The sequence below is a fragment of the Neolamprologus brichardi genome, chromosome 20, assembly GCF_056152115.1.
Source record: "Neolamprologus brichardi isolate AB-2024 chromosome 20, ASM5615211v1, whole genome shotgun sequence".
Classification (NCBI taxonomy): domain Eukaryota; kingdom Metazoa; phylum Chordata; class Actinopteri; order Cichliformes; family Cichlidae; genus Neolamprologus; species Neolamprologus brichardi.
In genome coordinates this window covers 32,381,109-32,404,846 of record NC_142123.1, presented here as the reverse complement: position 1 = coordinate 32,404,846, position 23,738 = coordinate 32,381,109, and the positions used below count along the sequence as shown (strand labels likewise).

At 41.5% G+C, this 23,738-nt stretch overlaps 1 protein-coding gene across 1 annotated transcript; it reads left to right on the top strand.

Annotated features, from left to right (window-relative positions):
- Positions 1 to 367: 367 nt before the first annotated feature.
- bcap31 (B cell receptor associated protein 31) lies at positions 368 to 23,643 on the top strand. Its single transcript, XM_006803724.3, has 8 exons — positions 368 to 521; positions 3,985 to 4,084; positions 6,277 to 6,377; positions 7,269 to 7,413; positions 13,457 to 13,592; positions 21,577 to 21,703; positions 21,833 to 21,933; positions 22,781 to 23,643. Exons 2-8 carry the CDS (start codon positions 3,993 to 3,995, stop codon positions 22,805 to 22,807), a joined length of 729 nt encoding a protein of 242 aa, XP_006803787.1. The 5' UTR covers positions 368 to 521; positions 3,985 to 3,992; the 3' UTR covers positions 22,808 to 23,643.
- The last annotated feature ends 95 nt before the right edge of the window (positions 23,644 to 23,738 follow it).

Below are 23,738 nucleotides of genomic sequence, written 5' to 3'. Positions count from 1 at the left end.
TTCAGAGATTAAAATCTCATGTGCAGAGACTACACGCAGATCGTAGTATTTCATTAATTCGTGGCTTATGTGCATACACCTCCAACAATATGTTGTTATGAGGGTCATGTGTACCAAAAAATAAAATACAAATTTACACAATAAATGGTGAATTAATTGAAATGCAATTAATTATCACGTTAAAAAGCAATGTAAGCTACTAAAGGAATTTACTGGAATTATCGCATGGTATTTTTCATTCAACAAAAGATGTAATATCACGTGAGGTACAAAAAGATAATAATTATAAATTCATTAAATGATTACTATAGCACAATAAAGTGACGCAACGATAGGTCACGTGCCGCCGCCCTTCCGGCTCCGTGTCCAATCATATTTCAAGATGAGCTGGCACTAAAATACCCGGAAGTGTTTACAGCAGGAGGCTAAACTAACAGCTAACAGCAGAATCAGTGGAGAATTGAAGCTCCTGGAAGTGCAGTGCGGACACATCTCTTCCCCTGTGTGCGGTGCTTGTTAAGGTGAGTCCCACCTGTTCACTAACAATCAGCACCCCGATTATTTCCAGCTTACCGAGGCTAACTGCTCCTAGCAGCAACCAACAGTTAGCTTCAGCGAGTGGCGCGAAATAAGTGACTTGTTTTTGGAAACAAGCGCTTGGAATAGATGTGAATTTGAAACAGAATGCTCGGTTTTCCAGAAGATAGACTGAACCTTCAGTAATAACCTGGGTAATTCTAAAAAAAAAAACGTAACTAGTAAGGGGAAACTAGCTAGCATGCTAGTTAGCTAATGTAAAAAAACAAACAAGTTTAATTACTTACCAGCACATAGACATTTTATGGACTTTAGTTCCAGCAGATACACAGACCTGCAAATTTATCAGCTCACTGGAGAGTCTGCAAATTGGGAAGATGTGGAATGAGTGCTGGTAGGAGAGTAAAGTTTTTAGGTCAGACAGCTGAGAGTTTTCAGGACTTAATCTGTGTGTCGCAGCTGGTAAAAATGTACTGCCAGTGAATCTTTGTGGTTTGGTTTGGTTTGTTGGCTGAAGTGAGCTGTAACAGGGAGCACAGTGTTGTGGGATCGATGAGGGGCGTTATCGGTGTTTTAATGTTTAAGGAGGCGTGATGCTCCGCTGTGTTTCTGCAGTTTTTGCGGAGCCGCAATGACACAGCTGTTCTGAGCTGCCATATCTGAAGCAAATCAAACCCCTCACGAGTGCTCACACTGCACACAGCCAAAGAAAAAAAAAAAGAAAACACTCAAATGCTTTATTCAGTTTTTGTTTTAGCTTTTGTCTTTTTCACTTATTGTTGTCAGGGATCGTCTACAAAGACGTCAATCTCAGAATAAGGAGAAACCTCCGGCCTCCACACATCGGGTTACTCTAAAGTGGGCTGTGTTGCTTTTCAGTTTTGTGGAAGAAGTAAATGAGTTTATTAGATTTAATCTTAGAACAGGATTAGGAGTGCATTTTTAGAAAAATGTCATTAAGCTTCGCTGAAAGAAGCCATACACTGAAAATCCACTTTCATGGGGTTGTAACATTTTTTATAAAGTATGATCTGTGAAAATCTGGCTTCCACAACATCAGCAACATGACAGTTACCCATTTACATTTTTTCTTTTTTAAAATTTCATGCAGAACTATGTGAAAGTCTTGAGCCACTCCTCGCTTCCTTTTCTGTAGTTTCCAAAGAGTCAGAGTTTTTCAAAGTGGTGTTAAAGTAATAGTTTTCCAATCTTTCAAATGTTTTTCTTTGGATGTTTGTTCTGCCTTTTCACTCATTTTCAGTCCAGTTCATGTTCCATTTTCAAAGAATTTTATTTTGGTTTTCTAACCTGTGAACTATTCATTATAAAAAGGCACCTAATTCAAGGGGCGAGCCAGTGTTGTGGCTACACGTGGCTGACAATTCAATTTTATTTTATTTATATAGTGCCAAATAACGAAAACTGTTGCCTCAAGGTGCTTTATATTGTAAAATACAGACCCTACAATAATACAAGAAAACAGAGAAAACCCCAAAAATCAAATGACAATGTGCAGTGTGTCCTTAAAAAATGTGAGGAAACTGGGCAAAGTGTCGTGCCTAAAAAGCTATGTCTACCAGGTGAATTCAGAAATGGTCTCAATGAAAGGCTGGTTGTCAAGAAGCCATTCTTCAGGAAGGGAAACTGGGAGAAAGGTCAGAGGCAGATTACACAAGAACTCTTATGGAGCAATGGATCCAGATATGATTTTTTTTTGTCTGGAGGTTGGGAGAGCAGTACAACAGTGAGTGTCTACAGCCAGCTGTTAGACACAGTGGAGACTGTCATAGTTTGGAGCGTTTCAGCCAGCAGTGTGTGGTTCACCACTGGATTCATTTTTCAGTAAGACAAAGATCTCAAACACACCGTCAATACAATAAAATGCATCTAAAAGTAAAAATAAAATAGATGTCAGTTACTGACCTCTATACAGGCAATCACAAGAGACTCCACCCGTCCTGCGTCTCACCTGTTTGGCCTGCTGCCCTCAGGGTGACGCTACAGGTCTATCCAGACTCAGGAACAGTTTCTTTCCGCAAGCCGTCATACTGAGCACAGATACACACACGCCCCACCTCAAAACACACATCTCTCTCATGCATACACACAACAACATACATATTAGCACCCTTGCACATCTGTATAAACGTTTTGCATTTATGTTGTTTGTATTTTTATATTTGTTTCTATTGTTATTTGTTCTGAATTTAATGATTGACTCTAAATTGCCCACAGGTGTGAATGTGAGTGCGAGTGGTTGTCTGTCTCTGTGTGTTTGCTCTGTGGATGGATCTATTCTAAATGCTGCTCACAGGAAGTTGCTTCTGTATTTGTTAAATGTCTGATGTTTAATGACAATAAAGGGATTTGAATTCTGATTGGCCTCCCTGGAAAGCAAACTTCAACATTATTGAAGTGTGAGATCATCTTTATAGAGAGTGGAACAAACGGCAAGGCAAGTTTATTTATATAGCACAATTCAACAGCAAGGGGATTCAAAGTGCTTTACAAAGACTTTAAAAAACAGAAACAAATAAAAAGCATGATTTAAAATGGAGAAACAGGAAGGAACAGTAGATAAAATCAGTAGTTAAATGTAAGTTTTGAAATTTAAGCTTAAAAGTAAAACACTGTGGATTTGGTGCTTTATTCAAATGCAGCTGAGAACAGGTGAGTCTTCAACCTGGATTTAAATAAACTGAGTGTTTCAGCTGATCTGAGGCTTTCTGGGAGTTTGTTCCCAGAAACCAGCTAACATCCAGAACAGAGCTTTGAATTTCCTGGAGAGTCTTTCCTGAAGACCTGAATGACAAGAAAGCTGACTAAAAGAGGCTGTGTTTAACAATAAAGGCAGTTACAGCAAATATTGACTTTCAAGCTTATACAAATATGTTTTTTGCCTTAATATACTTATGTTTGCATGTGTTTTGTATCTATAGTATTTCCAATTTTCCTAGCAAATTATAAAGAAAGACGGTTGGCTTCACACTTTTCGGTACTGCTGCAAACCAGGAGGAGCTAAAATGCAATTGGTGCTAAGCAGAGGTGCTGTGAAGCTGCCACTTTCAGTTTAACTGTTGTATTTAAAGTTTTGTTAGGGTCTGAGTTTTACGTGCACACTGTTCCTGCCTCGGTCAGTTGGGTAGTTTGTGTGACTGGTATGTTATCACGTTAATTCTTAATCTGATGAAATGAATATATTAAACATCAGAGCAGCACATCAGCCAGAGGCAGCCAGAGCACTGATGGATGAACGTGTCTGATAACTGGGTGGATTAGAGTCATACAGTTTGTTCTAATGTGCACTAACTGCTGTACGTTCTGAATGGCAATAAAGTAGTTATTCTGTTCTTCTGCTTATTGAGAACGATTAACTGTAGATGTCATGATCAAGTGCCATGTGATGGTGTTTTTGACATGTGAACCTGCTCTGTGTTTCCTGTTCAGAAGTCAGGATGAGTCTGCAGTGGACTGCGGTGGCCACCTTCCTCTACGCTGAGATCTTCTTAGTTCTGCTGCTCTGCATTCCCTTCATCTCACCCAAGAGGTGGGTAACACCTGACTCACACACACCTGTCTTGGCATCAAGCTTTTTCCAGCTCAAATCTGATAGCTTACCTTGGCTTAAGATATCTGCCAGTACAAACTACTGCCTGGAAAGGTCAGTAGTTTGTAGTAAACTAGCAGCTGGAAAGAAATGACTTTCCATCCATTTCACTTTTAAATGAGAGAGATTATCGTCTAAGCTGTCAGTCAGCTGGGTTTGACCGCAGTTTACAGTCAATAAAAACATTTGCAAACATACAAACAAGGTGTTGGCGCACCAGTGTGGAATATCTCCAAACTGCTGGCACTTTTTTGTTCCACCCAGTTTATGCTTGCCGTTGTTTGAGTTGATGTATCAGCTGGAGCTCAGAGCGCCACTTTACAGAGAGGGAAAGGTGATAAGGCTGCGGTGATTTCACAGATGCACATGACACAACCAGTAATGTCGGCTCATTGTTGCCGAGCTTTTGGGCTGGTAGGGGACCAGTTTTGATGCATGCATCCCTACACCGATCCTTTTGTAGTTTAGTACACCTTGAAAACAAAACAAAGTATCACAATCACAAGAAAGTACCTCTATATAAATCTCTGCAGACATTTTAACAACCCTGCTGATGGACGTGTCTTTCATGGGAAAAATTACAGACAATTAGATAATTCTGGATATTGAATGTTTTCTCTGCCTTGCTGAAAACTTCCCCGATCATGGATTTTCGATACTGTCACACGACAAACAGACGGCGAGATAAATCTTGGCCCATCTGGGTTTAAAGCAGCCAATGCAAAGCATTTACAACATTGTGTCCGTGTGCTGTTGGCTCCATGAGAGGAAGCTTTGGCCGTTAATTTTTAGCTGGAGAAGCGTGAAGCTCGCTGATGGAAGCAGCAGAGTTCAGTTTGTCCTCAAACAGAGCAGCTCTGTGTGACTGTGATCACATTAAAAGACCTCCTGACTGCTGACTGATGAGCTCTGATTAACTCCGCACACACGGCACAGCGCTGATAGGAGCTGAAATCCAACAAAGAAAAAAGTCAATAAAAGTAGAGAAGTTTTAGCGCTTTTTAAAATTATTTTATCTGACTAGATATCAAGAATTAAAAATAGCTTTTGTTTTGTTATTTTCATATGTGAAAGAAAGTTTATCATTTTTATCTGATTGACTGTTTTTAGCAATGGTGTAACCTAACATAGATAAATGCAATAACATGACCTCTGCTTATGTAGGCTTTGAGCAACAGTTGCGTTTGTTGTTACATTAACCCAGAAACAATAAGGATAAGTAGTATTGTTGTTCCTTTTAGTCAGTTTGACACCGAAATATCATTGTTCTTGATTCATGACTCCACAGATGGAAGCAGGAAACAAAAACTAAACTTACTTAACACTTTTGTTGCTAAACATAATTAAAATTTAATAAAACAAGGTGTCGACATGTTTTTTGTTTGTTTGTTTTTTAGACAACAGAAATAAAAATAAAACAAAATGAAATTGTACTTAAACTGTGTAAAATGAAAATGTGCGATTTTATATAATAACGATGTGGTTATTCAGACTGAAACTTTGGTGTTTCCCACTTCCTCATATGGAAAAAAACCCCAAAATTGAAACTGTTAAAAGTTCTAAAAGTACTAAGAACTGACTCTAGAAAATGGCTCAAACTAAAGCAAATTAAAAAAAAAACATTCTATCTAATATAAACTAAAATAAATATAAAACTGTACTAACTATATTCTTAATAACCAGCTTCCTGCAGAGGTCACTGCACAGTTGAGCTCATGACTGTTTTTGTTTGGCCCCTAGAGGGGGCTAGAGCTCCAGGTTTAGTTGCTGTGTTGTAAAACATTAAGATCACCATTCATTCGTCCATCCTTTCTCTTTTCCATCACTTCAAGCACACTTGGATCACTTTTGGCTCCCAAAAGATGCGATAAGATGGATTTTAATTATCTCAGAAGTTCAGTTCCTGTCCTGCAGCACCAGTAGTGTCCAACACAACATTTAAAAATCAAATAATGGCTTCATAAAGTAACAAAAAGCTCATTCAGATTACTCCAAACAAAGAGTAAAAAAATAAATAAAGAAAAGTGACTCTAATGTCTCTATAATGTAAAAATGTATAAAAGTGAACCTGTCTTCTTCTTGTTGTTGCCGACTGATTTGTGTTTTATTCTCCTGGTTGTTGTTTTTTTTAGGTGGAACTGCATTTTCAAATCTCGCATCATAAAGGCCATCACTCTCTATGGAAACACCGCCTTCATGGTGGCCATCGCCATCCTCGTCTTTCTGCTCATCGGTACGTCTGCAGTGCTTTTGTTGATTGGTTGGGAGGTGGCCTTTAGCCAAAGTGTAGTCGATTGTCTGCATTCTTCCAGTCTGTGGAGGACGCTGCTGTAGCTCCATTTCAATCAAGTTTAATGAAGCCTGGGTAAACAACGGCACCATCAGTTCCTTACTTTGTAATAACAGCGTGTTCAGAGTCCAGCGGATGAAATGTTGCCAAACTCTTTATCAAAGGAGTGTTAGGCAGAAATAATGTGTGGCTTTTATAACATTTAAAACTAAATGAAAGTTCGGCATCAGTCTGTGATTTTGTAAAGCATCAAAGTAACTGCAAAATTTTCCCAGATACATAACATCTGTCGTAGTCGGATCACAGGGATTCGAGATGTTTCCATCTAAACATAGAAGCTACTCATTTGGTTGTGCAGAAAGACAGCTTTATTTTTTCATATGCTTAAATGTTGTTTAGGAAGTACAACTGTAATTACATGTTGTATTGTGACAGTGTATCCAGTGCTTCTCTGCTCAGTAGCCACATTTATCCGCCCAGGTTTACCACACATCGTGATTTGAACTAGCTTCTAACATAAACCAGGTTTTTCCTGCCAACGGCCTCACAGAGAGTTTACTTAGAGCAAGAGGTTTTCTACTAATAATAATTATTTTAAGCAGTTGTTTAAGTTCGGGTTTTAAAAACACCCGAACTTAAACATTAACAGTTCAGTACCTGTGCCAGAAATCAGTTCTGTTGTGTGCGTGTGTGGTAGGACAGTTTGCTCCCAGTAAGCACCGACTTTGTACCTCAGCCAGCAGGGAAGCAGCAGAGCTACAGTGCAGCTACAAAATAAGTTTACTGTGAATTAAAGATGCAGAAAGGTGACGTTTCCGTGTGTTTCCTGTACAGATGCTTTCCGTGAGGTGAGGAAGTACAGTGTGACGGAGAAGGTGGATCTGGCGAACCACCCGACAGCCATCGAGCACATCCACATGAAGCTGTTCAGAGCACAGAGGAACGAGTACATTGCTGGCTTCGCCCTGCTGCTCTGCCTGTAAGACACACACACACCCCTCACCTCAAGCTGTTTAAGTTTTAGGATCAGCCACAGTAGCCTCACTTCACTGGAAAGACTTTAAACCAAGGATACAGCTGTTAGCGTTCGTGCTAGCAATCGGATAGTTGCTCAGAGAACGACCTAAACGGTCGAACTAGATCGGCTTCATAGATCGGCACATCGCCACTAATATCTGATCGAACTTTCTGGATCAGGATGGGAACGATACATGATGCTGCCTCGTGCATCTGGAATACTCGACCTGGTTTCATCTTCTTTGCCCTCCCACTCCCACGTAAGAGTCTCTTTCTAAAGGGAAGGGTAAGATAAGGTGCTGTGAACTAGTTCCTAGGCAGTGTCCCATCCAGGTAGTAACCAGGCCGAGCTCTGCTTAGACTCAGAGATCACAAAAGATCAGCTGTGTTCAGGGTTTTTACAGAAGATGCAACATTTCTGAACTGCTGCAATTTTTAAAATTAAAGACACGGTCTTCTTATTCCTTGTTTTTTGTTAGATCATTAAAAAAGTATTAATTAAATTAAAACATATTTCAAAAATAGATCCAAAATAAAACAAACAATGTAAATAAACGTACTAAGTTTTAAAAGAGGGAAAGAGCTGCCTGATCCTGTGCTAAAATTGTCACAATACCGAAGTCTGTTTGTGTTGTTGGACACATGGTCACTTTTTTGTTACAGACTTTGACTCTGTTGTAATTCAGCAGTAATAGTTTTCGTGTCTGCAGCACGTATGTTGTCCACATTCTCCACCAAAGTCTGTCATCCTGCTGTAAAAGAAAACAGCAGTGAAACCAGGAGCTTTTTCTACACCTCGTCACCATCCTGTTAACCATTTATCTAATTAAGTGTCACATGGGGGGAAACTAGTGGTTTTTAATGCCTAAATCTAACAGTTTCAACACAATTAAAATCAGGAGCTGAAGTGTAAAATTGTTTCCAGCTGTGTGAGCGGTGAAATCATTCACCACAAACTCCGAAAAGAACTGCAAATTAAGAGATTTAATGCCATGAAGATTCCACAGACTCTTGAGTTTCCTCCATTTTTGACACAGAGCGGATGCTGCACTGTAAGAGTGTTTTTAATAAGCCTTCATCAGTGTTGGGACGACTTTATAGCTGACTTTCCCTTAAGGCTGATTGCTTGGGAGTGCTGAATCAGTCGAAGCCTCCACAGGAGCATGCAAACACAAACAGAGCGAAAGGGTCGTCAGTGCACTGAGGAGTGAGGAGACGACCACATATGGGAGTTAGGACCAGCGTGCAGCTCAACTTCTCTCTGAACTTCTGTCCTAAAGCGAGCTTGCAGTGGGATACTCAGTCGCACCAGAATAGACCCAACAGGCCGACTGATCTAAACTCAGAGGAATTTAAAGTCTGGCGGAAAGAATGAGCAGCTGACCGTGTGTGTGTCTGTCAGTGTGTGTTTCCACTGTACAGTGCAAATCCCCATCCAGATTGGACAGAGACCTCACAGGTGCGAAGCAGCCTGATTGGCTGACCCACTCAGAGTCAGGCGTGACTAACCTCAGACTTCAGCAACATGGCATGTTGTTACTGGTCTGACAGCCTGTTGTTGGGCTGAAAATCCATAAAGTTACCAGTGAAATCTGTCAAAGAAGAAGGCTTGTTTCATTCGCCATCCTCGAGATATATAAATAGATTTCCCTTTTTACAGAAGGAAAAACTGCAATTACCCATTCCTTCATTCCTGAGGTGAAATCCTCAGATCCATTGTCTTAGATCATTTCTGATATCGTGTCTTATTTGGGACAGGGTGAGGAGGGAGGTGTATGATCTGCTGTGACCCCTAAAAGGAACAGCTGGAAGTAGTATTTACTTTTTGTATGAATCACAGTTATTGTCAATACCTGAAATTTGTCTGCTGTGTTCATCAGAAAGTTGCAAAACAAAGTGTGACTTTGACCAGCCTGTCTGAATCCTGAGTTTTCACAGTATTCGAATGCATAAAAAGCCTGATCTGAATGCACTGATCTTACACTAAGACTGCGTCTTTTTACGGGAGGGTAAAATACAGCAAGCTCTCAAATCAACACCCTGTAGATAATTTGAGAGATTTATATTAGTTTTGCAGCTTTACTTGAACCTTAGAGGGTCTTACTTACGACGCAGCAGTTTGTGAAATTGATGCCATTTGCATGCGTATTTTGGGGGCTTTTATTGATAGCAATTATTTGCTGACGGTTCAGTTTACTTGAGTTGCTGCTGCTACAGTCAGCTGGCTTCTCGTGAGTGTTGTGTGAGATTTTATTTTGAATCTTTCTAAATATTTAGTTGAGCAGTCAGGGGTCATGTGACCCTGACGGATCCTGGTTGACCTGCAGCTGGTGGGTCTAAGGGACAATAAATCAGGACAGATCAGTTTGGTGCAGTTCTGATTGCAGAGTTGTTCTGTGCCCCCCGGTCGCCTGCAGGGGGCAGCAGCATGTCCTTCTTGTTGCTGCTCTTCTGGGGTACTTTTTGCTGTGCAGCAGCTGCTGCTCTGTGACTCACCGTGGCAGCGCAGCATGTGATGCGACAGCTGCTGTAACGCAGATGCCAGGAGGAAGTGCTCCAGCGTTTAGACCGTGCCCTCCGCTGCCAGGCCGCTGCGATCGGGAACTCCAGCTCAAGAATTTCCAGCCTGAGCCAAGAAGAAGACTGTGGAAAGGCTGAAGCTCTGGCAGCTGCCTGGTCAGATTATTTCAGGCCTGTGAAGTAACTGACGGCCATATTTGGAACAGACAGTCGCTCCTCCTGGAGACACTTGAGATGGAGAAATCTCTTTTATTCCTCGTGTAAACTACTCCACTTTTGGTCACCTTGAAGCAGTTTACACACCGATCCAAACAGGCTGCTGTGGTGTTGCAGAAGATAAATCAGACTTACAACCTGATGTATCTATTAAACCGCTAAAGACACCAAACTTAAACCTAGCTACACACACACACACACGCACATTCTCCTGCTGCAACAAATATGGCATCCAGTGACATGTGTGGAATAATCCACCGCCGTTCCTGACTAATGCACTGTTTTTTCAACATTTTCCGTGTTGCTATAGTAAACATTCAAGGCTGGGGAAAAAGCAGTGAGGGAATTTTAAACCATGAACAGTGATGTTGCTAAAACAATCACTTGGTGCCTTTGCAGAAGTAAAACATTGCTTATTAACTACTTAAGAAGTAATGTATCATCCTGCGTGTCCCGATACCTTTACAATACTCTGCACCATCAGCTGAGCTGTGTTGTGGTGTTATTAACAGTTAACAATATATTTTTCAGCCTTACTTATGCTAACACAGCAGCACAGATCAATAAGGAGAACATACTAATAGGTGTGGCTTTTCAGGCAAATTTCGTTTTCTCTCGTTGTTACAGTAGTGCATATTTGCCTCACCATAAATGCCCAGAGTCACCCAGTGTGATTCATCTTGAGCAAAACAAAGACTCTTTGGTCTAAGTGAATGTGTCCCGCTGAGTCTCTCACCTTGGTCCCCTTTCAGCACCATGTGATCAGGCTGTTGGTCTCCATTTGGCTACTTTGCAGATCTCCTCTATGAATCTGTCAGAAACCAACTGTTGCCCTTGCAGAGACAGCCTTTGTGGTTTAAATCGCCTGCTAGTTTTAAGTGTAATTCTCTACCAAAATCGACTATCAAAATCGTCGACGACGAATTTGATAGTCGACGCGTCGTTTGAAGCTTTGTAAGATCACAAAAGACGCAGGAATAAGTAGTAGGATTTAAGAGTGTAATACCAGACTGAAACAGAAGATGGCAGCACTGCATGTACAAGGATACCAGCTGCCGTTAAGCCCCGAAGAAGAAGAAGTAGCGTCCCAGAATCCATAGCGCGGCCCAGCTCAGTTTCCAACAATGGCGGCAGCTAGTTAGTTTTAATATTACTCTTATTATTCTTTCTGGGTCACAAAATAAACGTTTAACATATTTTCAGGCGAGAATGTAGCTGTTTAAACCTCAAATATCTGCTCAGTTTATCAAGACACCACATATTTTCAAAAGCGCTCCGACGTTTTCGGAGACGTCTGTTAGCCACTAGCTCGATAGCTAGCCGGGGTTCAAGCCTCAGTAGAGCCGAAGAGAACACCGGACTCCCGGCAAATCGTTTTCAAACCCACCGCCGTCTTTTGCTACTCAGGTTAAACATGATATATGAGTCACTTAGATAACTTAAAAATGTTATTGTTTGGCTTTTTCAGTATTTTATTTGTTCCTGAGTAAATCGGCTGAGTTTATTAAACTCCACCGAAACAATCTGCACATTTAATTAAAATTTAATAAACTACCATCTTGTCTTTATTTTTAGTTAGCACATACCTTAAACACTTAAAGCTGTAAGCTAATGATAGTTATATAGATGCATGCTGGTGCAATAAGCTGTAGTTTTATGTACAATGGATGCACGATCTGATTAGTCGACTAATCGCAAAAATAATCGGTGACTAGTCGACTATCAAAATAATCGTTTGTGGCAGCCCTAAATAATAGTGAGACTGGTTTTTGGGCATAATCGATCAGAGTGAATGTGTATTGGGTCACTTTTGCAGCTCACAGAAACTGGTCAGTGTGTATTTGACATTTTGTCAGCGCTGTGTGTTGCTGGGGAAGTTTTACACCCTGAAAATAGCTGCAGGTTGAGTGTGAGTCAAACTGCACAGACAGAACCTGCTGGTTTCTGCTGTTTGTCAGAATGTTCCTGAATGCATCACCAATGAGATATTTACAACTGGCACATGGCTTCAGCCTCACATGATGGTGAACCAGCAGCCATGAGGTAACTGCTCACCGAGGTGGTAAATTTACCCCGAGCAAGCTTCACATCTGCAGGTTTTTTACAGAGTGAAGTCAGCTTCTGTTTCAGCGTCCTGTTACTCATCTCTGCAGGAGAAGCCTGATTTTACATTCCTGTGTTTAATGCTTCATTCAAATAGGTTATTCATAACAAAAACACTGAAACTAGGCAAACTGTTGTGAAGACTTAAAAAAAATGAATTAAAAGCAAAAGTAGAAAATACTATTTCAATTCAAATCAAATGCTAAACTGTCTGCTTGTTAACCTACTGTATGTGCACTAAAAGCATCTCAATACGTGTCATTTTGTCCACAACCAAAGATGGAGCAGGTGGGGATCTTTTCACATCAAAAGTCTCCGAGTCTGGAGTCTGACGTGAGCTGAGAGGAAACGCACGGTTCATACTTTAATTTTATTTTTCTGTCTGATAACTATGTTGGCAGAAGTGCTCTGAAACTTTCCAGCCCACTCAGAATAAACTCTGGACTGCTCCTTTAATCCAAAGCTGCAGCTCAGTGATTCTCTCCCACAACTTACACGAATGGGGGCAGATATTCAGTGTACCTGCCCCGCCCTCCACCCACAGTGAGCTACAATTACATCACCGCCTGTCGACGCCACACACAGCACGAACGCCTCACACAGCACGTGGGGAAATGTCAGGGGTCACAGTGTGTTACTATGCATGTATCCATGCGTGAAGCGACTCCTGACTTTGTGATGTCATAATCCCGGACCTCTTTACTGGGAACGGATCTACCTCTGATCCTGATCTGATGATTTCAAAATCTCTTTACTGCGTTTTTGTTTCTGTTCAGAAGCTGCAGTCAGATGACCTCGTGCATGGTTTACTAACATTCAATCCTCTTTAAAAGATACCTGCAGATATACTAGACAACTCTGTTTTTAAGTAATTCAACGTTTATGTAATTTTTCTGTGGAAAATATCAATGAACCCCTGGAATCTGCTGCCCCTCTTTAGCAGGAATATCTTGTGATGTTTTGTAAAACTGATCACTAGTTTTGGATACTTCAAATTCAAAGCTCGTTCATTTGGAAGATATTTAATGGTTCTCCTGTGGGTACTGCCGACTCTCCAGGATGTTTACTGATGAGTTTCAGGTGATGCTGAAACATTTATCAAATTAAAGGAGGCTGATAAGCAGTCTGTTTAGTGTGATCACACACTGATGTTTTGTCTGTTGCAGGTTGCTGCGTCGCCTGGCCACTCTGCTCTCCCAGCAGGCTTCACTCATGGCCTCCAACGAAGCCTTCAAGAAGCAGGCGGAGGGCGCCAGCAATGCCGCCAAGAAATACATGGAGGACAACGAGACGTTGCAAGAGGTGAAAAAAAACACACACACGGAGTTTTGAGCTTTTCAAGTTCTGCTGGTAGAAAACCAGTCGTCAGAGGTCATGGGTCACACTGCCGTCATGGTGATATTTGGTAAAAATGAGGATTGGCTGTTTCTGGAAAAGATGTTTTTCACAATAAAACTCCATCCAGCTTCACTGTTCTGCAGAAACTCCAGACTGGAAGAAGCGGATTCCCGAGTTTCAGTCCTGAGTTTTAGAAGAACAGACACAGCATGTCAGGCACATTTTATACAGCAAGATATTCTAAAAGCAACTACAACAATTAAAAAAATTTGGGTGCCGCTCAGAGAGGGGAAAAGGCAGTATTTTTAGGTCTGTGTGATTGAGAGGCAGACCCCACAGGAGCCATAACTTAATAAAAATGACTCCCGGGTTTCTTGAAGTGGTTGCGGTGGAGCATTTTTGTGCAGGAGACTGTTCACTTCTCTTCTTTGGAGTTTAAACTTTGTCTTGTGAGCCAGTTATTGTTTTATACGGCTGAGAAGCTGCAGTTTGGCTCATCCCAGCTGCATCCCTGACAGTTCGATTTTATCCTGCATGTTAGTTTTAACGTGTTCTTGCTCTAGTGCATCCTCTTTGTGCTGATTTCTATAGTTGCACTCCTGTTTGATGCAAACACCACATGCTCATGACGGGAAGCATCATCCTTCATCTGGAAATTGATTCAGCACATTCAGAGTTCAGTTTGTTGAGTCATCACGCCGATTTGTACAAGGCACCGAATCTCTTTGCTTTTCTGCACCAACATGGCAGATTTTCTGCTGTAAATCTCAGAAATGAGCCCTGAATTTTGTTTTTTCTCCTTCCTGCTTCACAATAAGGCAACACGTATCCCTGCAGGCATTATGGAATTTATTTCCTGCTAGTGTGTCCTTAGGCCTCTCGGGCCACAACCTCAGTGGATGTAACACTCCCATTTAAAAAAAATTAAAAATTATCAGCAGTTACATTTTCCGCAAAATGAAACTAAAAGAACTCAGCAGGTTATTATCTGATTGTGATTGTACACCCGTCTGAGGAACAATAAATGGTTGTGGTCAGCAGAGTATACACAAAGTTGGGACTTTTCGTGAACCAGAATAAAGTAGTGAAGTAAATGTATTTTTCAGGGATTCTGACAGGATGGTAAATGGCCTGTATTTGTAAAGTGCTTTCCTAGTCCTTAAGGACCCTAAAGCACTTTACACACCCATTCACACACTGGTGATGGCAGCTACATTGTAGCCACAGCCACCCTGGGGCGCACTGACAGAGGCGAGGCTGCCGGACACTGGCGCCACCGGGCCCTCTGACCACCACCAGTAGGCAACGGGTGAAGTGTCTTGCCCAAGGACACAACGACCGAGACTGTCCAAGCCGGGGCTCGAACCGGCAACCTTCCAATTACAAGGCGAACTCCCAACTCTTGAGCCACGATCGCCCCAGGATACAGATTCTCTCAGTAAAACATCAGCTGCTGGCCTTCAGTTTCCTCTCTAGAGAAAGTGTAAAGTAGATCTGCTGCTCCTTGGTCACCTGACAAGGATGCCTACTAAGTGAGGCATTTTAGGCGTGTTCAGCCGGGAGGTGGCCCAGGACAAGCTGGAAGGCTCTGTGCCCCGACCCCAGAACAGCTGAGGTTATCGAAGTCTTTGCTAAAACTGCTGCTAAGACAGAAATGTTGACCCTGAAATGTTTTTAGCCTTTTTGCAGTGTCTCTTTTCTATCAGACGTTTATTTTTGATCACACGTTTAGTTTGAGATGTAGTTACAAGACAGGAACACTAGAGGGTGCTCAGCTAACAGTAACTGTGGTCACCCTCTACTGTTCAGTTAGTGCAGGGGTGGGGGGGACTCCAGGCCTCAAGTTCTGATGTCCTGCAGGTTTTAGATGTGTCCTTGATCCAGCACAGCTGATTTAAAGGCTAAATGACCTCCTCAACATGTCTTGAAGTTCTCCAGAAGCCTGTAATGAACTAATCATTTGATTCTGGTGTGTTGACCTGGGGTGAGATCTAAAACCTTGAGGCCTGGACTTCCCCCACCCCTGAGTTAGCAGCTTCACTTGCAGATTAACTAGCATGTAGTAGGTCTGCTGCACAGACGCTGTAGATGTTGTTCGTTAAAGAGAAATGTGCCGCTCACTGAGTGTCCTGCTCGAGTCATGATGATACACAGTAGAGCTGAATAATAACAAAAAATGTTAATCGCTAACATTGAATTTGACTCTTGTGTTAGTTTAATAAGATGTAACCAAGTTAAAGTTGTAGCTGTTAAGCATTTAAAGCAAAGGGTAAACCAGCTGTCTGGTTAAAGTAGTATATTCACATCGTTTTAATATTGTTTTAATTCTTGAAAAGTCTTTGAAAGACTAAATCTGAGTTTTGAAATAGTGCAGTGGTGCAGGGTTAGGTTTAGACAGGAGTTTGTTAGTTCTGGACAGATAGTGGTGCTACCTCACTTTGTGCATTATTAAATTGAATCCCATCCTGGTTCGCTATCACAGCAGCCGGTTCTAATAGTTTTCTGCCAGAAACCTCGATGATTGATAATAAGAGTTTATCAGGTGGCTGTTCGTGCTCATACTGTGTTGTGCTTCGTATCCCCCCCCTCCCACGCACACACACACACAGGATCCATGTTTGACATTGAACCCCACTTCAGCTCTGTTCCATGAATGTGTTTACACGTTCGACATTTCAGGAATATTTGGCGGCAGCGGGAATTTTTCTCAGTGACTCAACAAGGATTTTATAAACTGCCTTGAATGTTTCCCAACAACACGCTGATTGATCTCATCAACCAGAGAGGCAAAGTTCAGCTTTCTGGCAGCTGTGCAATAGGTAATAGTAAAATAAGAGAAAATACATATTTTAAGATTTTTTTTTTTAAAAAGTATTCCAATGTAAATTATTGAGTTTTTAAATGTATGACGTGGGCTGAGAATTGCCCTCATTGAGCATAAATGTTCTTTACAAGTGGCAAAGACTGCAGTTCCGTAAATGACCACTGGAGGCAGGCTGTAGAAGTAAGTCAGTCCTCCCCATACAGCCCTATATTAGAGATGTGCTACAGTCGGCTACAGACGCAGTTTTGGCCAAAGGGGACAGGTTTCTTCCTTCATAACTCTGTTTGTTTTAAATAAACCGTCATGTTGGAAGTGGTGAAACTGCTGTGAAGCCTCACTTCTGCTAATTGCAGTCGGAGTGTTGATGTTGAAGTGGTCCCACCTTTTGTCTTTTATGCCTTCTTTCTCAGTGACTGTGATCAGAAAGTGTCAGATGCTCGTCGGAGTGAAAACGAATTCATCTCATTTTCATTTCCAAAGTGTACTGTTGTAATGGGCTTAGGGAAGTCATTTATAATGTTAAAAACAATAAAACAGCCATGATATTTAAAAATGATATGTTATACTTTGATTCTGGCCTTTTCTTTTTTTAATCTTCAACTCATCTAAGAGTCAGTAATACAAAAAAAGTTTAAATGAATCGGTGACAACACTAATAAGTAAAAACTTGATGTTATGCTCATGTGCTCACAGGTTTGAGTAGGCCACAGGAGATTCTCAGATTTCATAACGAGCTGTGGCCGTCTTTTTTTTTTTTTGTTGTTAGGATGTTTTGCTCCGAGGAGTCTTCTCTTAAGACCGAGCGTTTGTGTAACTTTATGTATGAAACGTGTGTGTGCAGCCCCAAAGGTCAAACGTACACGAGGAGTTACAGGAAGTCGTGCAGCACTCACTGATTTGTCAGGATGGAGTCACTTTACTGCAAACACAGTTATACAGGTCACAGGTTACACTGAGGGTGTGTGTGTGTGTGTGTGTGTGTGTGCCTGTTTAGATGTCTTTGTGAGGACTGAAAACTGTAATGTTGCGTTACTTGTGGGGACCAACGTTCACTTATGAGGACAAAAGTGTCCGGCATTTTTGAAACTCAATGTGGTTTTAGTGACAGGGTTACAGTTAGGTTATGGTTAGGTAGGTCAGGCTAAGGGTTAGGTTTAGGTTGGTGGTTAGGGTAAGCGACTAAGGAAAGCATCAATGAGATGTCCTCACTAAGATATCAAAACAAGAGTGTGTGTGTGTGTGTGTGTGTGTGTGTTGCTGTAAAGGCCAGTAAGATGATCCTGGGCACCTGCTCTGCTCCATGTAATCACGCAGAGGGACTTCTAACTTCTAATGTCAAAATTGCAAATCTGAGATCATTTATTTGCTCTGTAAGATCTTTTTTTTCCCTGTGGGTCCACGAAGCAGGCAGAATTTTCTTTAAAAAAGAAACCTATTTTGAGTTATTTTGTCTTTGGTTTGGTGTAGACAAAGAATTAACTCAGCAAAGAGTTCAAGGTCGGTGTTTATCAAACACGAGAGGAAGAAATTGCCAAAAGTCCTCAGAGCGTTGCATTCCTGCTTTTGTTTGTAGCAGCAGATTAAAAGCTTTTATCCTTTCCCACTGACAGACTTTTTTAGAGGGAGTCCTGAGCTGAGAGGAGCTGCAGGAGGTCACATTCTTGTAGAGATAATCTATGAAGGCAAAGCCTGGCACAGAGACACAGAGGGCTGTAACACACTCCTGCCAGCAGCCTCAATGTTAATGTGCTGTACCCGAATACAGGAGAGAAAGGGCTGTTCCCACAGGCAGCGAGTGAAAGAATAAGCAACAAGCTGATTAGCTGCCAATAAATGTAGCTGTCGATGTGTCACAGCCGCCCCGAAAAACATTCAAAGCGCTTCTTTGGGCGCTGGTGGCTGCTGTGTTCGCTGTCAGAGTGATCCCACGCTGCTTCAATAATGTTGAAGTTCAGGCTCTGGGGAGGCCAGTCCCTGCCTGATGGTGTTTGTTGTGTGTTTTTGAATATCCCTGTGCTTTGTTTGGGATCGTTGTGAGGCTGAAAAATGAAGATTTGCCATTTAGAGACTTGCAGACGCTCACTGTTGCACCGCTCTCCTCTGTACATATTGATGAGCAAAAATGTAAAATGTGACTCATCACTCCATAAGATGTGTTTTTGCTGACTCTCAGTTCAGTGTTTGTGTAATTTGGAGTACCTCTCCCTTCTCTCCTGGTTTCCCCTTTCCTAAGAACGGCTCCTGAAAGCGTCCATCTACTGAGACGGTTTCAGATGAGGCGTTTCTTTTCTGTTTCTGTAAGACTCCCAGCTCCTCTCCATCTGCTCTGTATAGTTCAGTGTCTTTTAGGTTTGTCACTTCTTATTTTGTCCTCTACTTTTTTCCAGTTTTCACATTGATATTTATTTATTTATTGTAAGGACACAAATGAATGAAAAAAGCCAATTTCCTGAGACCATAATGTGAAAGGTCTTGAGAAAGCCAGGAGAGCTTTGCCTAATAGCACTTTAAAATATTACAAGATCGTCTGTCTCCTTTGCAGCAGAGTATAAAGAAATGGGGAGTTGGCTCAAGACTTCTGGAAAACACTGTATTTCCTTACAGTGATGTTGTGACATAAAGCTCTGCTCTGCACTGTTTGACCCTAAACTTACTCAAGCTGTGTGTCAATGACTCAAAAATACTTACTAGCAAAATTACAAGAGAGGAAATTAATTTAATTGAAGGGCACAAAACTAAATCAGTTCAATTAGATTTATAATAGCATCAAATCAGTTGCCTCAAAGCGCTTCATACTGTAAGGTCAAGACCCTACAATAATTATAATAATAATAATAATAATGATACAGTTAGAATTTTTTTTGTGTGTATTTTTAAAACTAAAATGTTTTGTCACAGCTAGTTTAGTTCACTGTAGTAACCTTGTTAACCTCCTATGATGCGTGCCTTTTTATGTTTACATCTGTTTCTGCATTTTAAAAAAGCAGTTTCACTTTTACTGTAAATTTATGGTTTTTGACTCGACCGCTCGCTGCTCTGTGATCTTTGGTGCGTCGGTCTGATGACCTCATGCCGTCGGGTTCAGTTCAGAGCAGTGAAACCAGGTTTTATGGCCTCGTCAGTTATAGGACTGAAGCTCAGCAGCTGTTTAACTCCGTCACACTGAGCGAACACGCCAACGCATCGGTCTGACAAACTTATTGATGCTCTGAATATTTCGCAATTAGGTTCTGTCTGTTTCCAGCTTACAGCGAGTCACAGAAGATTTTCCACCGTCTGCTTTTTTCCGATTTTCACATTGATATTTATTTATTTATTGTAAGGAAACAAATTAATGAAAAAAGCCAATTTCCTGAGACCATAATGTGAAAGGTCTTGAGAAAGCCAGGAGAGCTTTGCCTAATAGCACTTTAAAATATTACAAGATCGTCTGTCTCCTTTGAAGCAGATTATAAAGACATGGGGACGTGGCTCACCTCCCCATTTCTGCTTTTAAAATTTTTTTAAAATTCTGCTTTTAAAAAAATTACAAAACTGATCGAATGAATTATGAAATTAAATTAATCCAGTAATCCTCAGGACTCCAGTTCCTTCCTCAGCAGAAATGGAAACTGAAGATGTCACCACCACTTTGGTCACACACACACACCTACACACCGTTATGGTTTCATAATGCAGCGTGAATCAAATTTGAAAATGTTTAAACGAGCATGAACGCTGATTTTCCTCACGTCACCCTGCATGAATTATTGTTCTTGAGTAGTTTGGAGTAGGGCTGGGCGATATGGCCTAAAATGCATATCACGGTTTGAAGCATGCACGGTAACCATATATATCGCAATATATTCTTTTCTTCTGTATAACATATTTTACACACTATAAGGCACACTTAAAATCCTTTAATTTTCTCAAAAATCGACAGTGTGCCTTATGTAGGAATTCTGGTTGTGCTTACTGACCTCGAACCGACTTTATGTGGTACACAAAAAATATTTAGCACGACTTTGGTAAGCTATGAAGGCGCACCGCTTGATGGATTGCCGGAGCGTTACGGCTACCGTAGTCAGGAGGGTTGCGGAGTATTCCAAAACTGGGTCCAAAACTCCGTCTGCTTCAGGTCCCAAAGTCAAACGAACTCTGCGGCATCACTGAGAGTTAAAAACTGTCTAAATTCTTTCACCTTTAATAAAATGATCAGCGTTGCAGCTTTACCAGGTGTAACAATTAAGTTTAACATCCAGGCATCCATGAAAACAGAATTTATTAAATTTAATGGTGTTAGAAGTTAGCAGGAAGTTAGCCCGCTGGCTTCCAGCTAAACATGATATAGCATGTTCTGACTGAGAGATTTCTGAAAAAATTTAAACATACAGCTCTGCTGTCACTTCCAACATAAATGAAGACAGAAAACTAAACAGCAGTGACGTTTGCAGTGTTACTGAAGTTGGGCTAGCTGGTATATAATGTTGTGCTACGTAATCGCTAGCAACACAGCTATGTTAGCATAACAAACACAGTGAAGCTGGAGGATGAACGCTAACTTTTTCCCACGCGATAAAAGTTAACGTGAGGGATTCTGGTGGTCAGGGACAAATGCAATCACATGACAGGATGCTGTACACGGACCAAACTTCAGTCAGGAGAACAACTGAGATCATTCATCCACAATACGAAGTTAGTTATTAATATACTGCAACAACATGGGAACAGAGCAGCTGCGAGAGAATTCAACATTAATGAATCAATGTTACGTAAGTGGAGGAAGCGCAGTTTTTGCTTTCCCCATATTCCAGAACTGCTTATGTGTCACTGCCAAAACCTTCAGCCATGACCGAGCTCCTGATGAATGAAAAGGTCAGGTATGGACCAATGAGCACAGTTGTGGTATGAAGCAGCGGTGCACAGCCGGTGTGTTGCTGTAACGGTTCTCTGGACTCAAACTGGGTCAAAAGTTTGGAGTTATCTGTGTCAAACGGAAAGATTTCAAATATGCATCAGGCTTCTTTCAGCTCTCTGGAGACTTTCAGATCTGCACCAGAATCTAAATAGTTTTGTGAATTAGAGCAAACATCTGGCAGATGTTAAATGGCTCCTTTTTAAAAAAATATTTGTTTGTTTTTCTAGAAACTGCGTGAGGCTGGTCTTGAGCTGCCGGAGGCTGGGAAGAAAGGACCAGGACCACAGGAGGAGAACAAGACTCTGAAGGAGGAGGTGAAGAGCCTGAAGGAGGAGCTGGAAGCCACCAAGAAAGGTAAGGTGGAGGAAACGCAGTCAGTAGGTAAAATCCACAAGAGATGATGAGGAGAAGATGTTAAAGGATGAAGACTGAGACACAGAAGATGAGATCTGAGTGAAAATGAGAAATCTGTTTGTTTCACAGCTCTGCAGAAGTCGGACAACGACGTTCGTGCCATGAAGAAACAGTCTGCGAACCTGACGGTGGAGTACGACAGACTGCTGGACGAGCACAGCAAACTCCTGGTAACACACACACACACACACACACACACACTCACACACACTAAAATCTCCAAAACAAGAATTTAAAAAACAGGCAAAAGCAGCAGGAACCAAGGCACAGAGCTTTGACGGCCCTCGTTTAGAGTCATTGCTTAAACATGCATTCACTTCTATTATCCACCAGGGGGCGATACCTGGGGTTGCAAAAGGTTTCTGGTCCTGTAGAGGTTAATGGGAGCGATGGCGCTCCGCCCTGACCTCTGTAAACATTTACTGATGAGTTGATGAGCTCAGTCACTCACTGGAGGCCATAAATAAAATACTTAGTCCACTTTTCTTTAACGTTGGTCTTTCTAAGTGTGAAGACGAGGATTATCCAGGATACACTGAGCGGAGGGCACAGCGAGTTAAAGATATATTTAGCATGTGTGTGAGATCAGTTACAGCAGCTCGTCCAGCTTAAATCATATACAGCACAAACTCTGACAGCAGGTTTGTGTAACATACATGTAAAATCACGTGATTTAATCTCGAGTTTCGGTCTCAGCTGCTCGTGTTCTGGATCCAGTTCAGGCTGAGCTGACGATCTAACATGACGTTATATTTATACGTCCTAATAAGAGACAGTTTTAAATAAAGGATCAGACTCCTGCAACATTGTTTTCATATTTTCACATTAAATTTAGTCACAAGTTACACTCGGATTTAATCTGAAACACGGCGTATCGGCTTAAAGAGCTGACGCTCTGTGATGATGCTCATCGTGAATTTGTTTGTGATGTCTGTCTTTACCCGACACAGTTTGACGTGGTTTGGCTGCATGTTGTCATGGCGATCAGCTGTTTTTATGTTTTTTTTTTATCTGCAGGCGAAGAGCGACAAGAAATCAGACTGAGGAGGACATCGACGGTTCCCGGCTTCTTTCATCTTCATCACCGTCCTCAGCAAACTGTCTGCTGCCTCTGCTTCCACCTCCGCGCTGTGATGTCACCGACTTTTGGGCCAGCTGACATCACCGATGGCTGTGATTGGTTAATCAGACTGTCTGAGCTCCAACATAAGAATGTCGGTTTACTGTCAGACTTCCTGTGTCACTGTTTACGCCTCTGAAGTGTTTCTGTTTTCTCTCTTCTGTCCACTTTGCTGTTTAAAGGCCAGCTTTGGGGTTTTGTTGTCCTTTAAACAGCTGACCTTTTCCTTCACTTTCCATAAACTGTTTTCTTCTGAGGACATTCCCTGATTAACATTTTTGGAGCAAAGTAAATCCAAATAATGAATCCTGTTCCCTGCAGGAAAAGACCATCTTCATTCCAAAATAAAAGCATTTTGTCCTCTCTGCACATTCTGGGTTTAAATCAGGGTTAAAAAAGTCCAAAGGATGGCTGTGCTGTCAGATTTCCTTCTTTCTTAAACTGTAATTTCCATCGAGACTCTTGTGAATATGAATGTTTGGAGCTGCAGCAAAGATCACTTAGTACGAGCAAAACAAGACTCCGACGTCTCCTCTGGTTTCTTCTTCTGGTTTGCCTGAACTCTTCGTCACTCTTAGCCGTGTGCTGAACACACTTTAGATTTTGGAGCTGTTTGATGCTCCACTCTCGGTTATTCATTACAAAATGTTAAGTAAAGAAAAGAAAAGGCACCCGTGTCTGTTCTGCTTGTGTGGCGTCATCAGATTTTTGTTGTGTCTTTACTGACGTGTCACAATAAACATGGATGATTTCAACAACAGTAAGACCCCGTGTGGTGCAAAAGGGTTTCATATGTCAGGTTTTTATAGGCTTAAAAAAGGAAATTAGTGATGGGACGGGGGCTGATGATCAGCT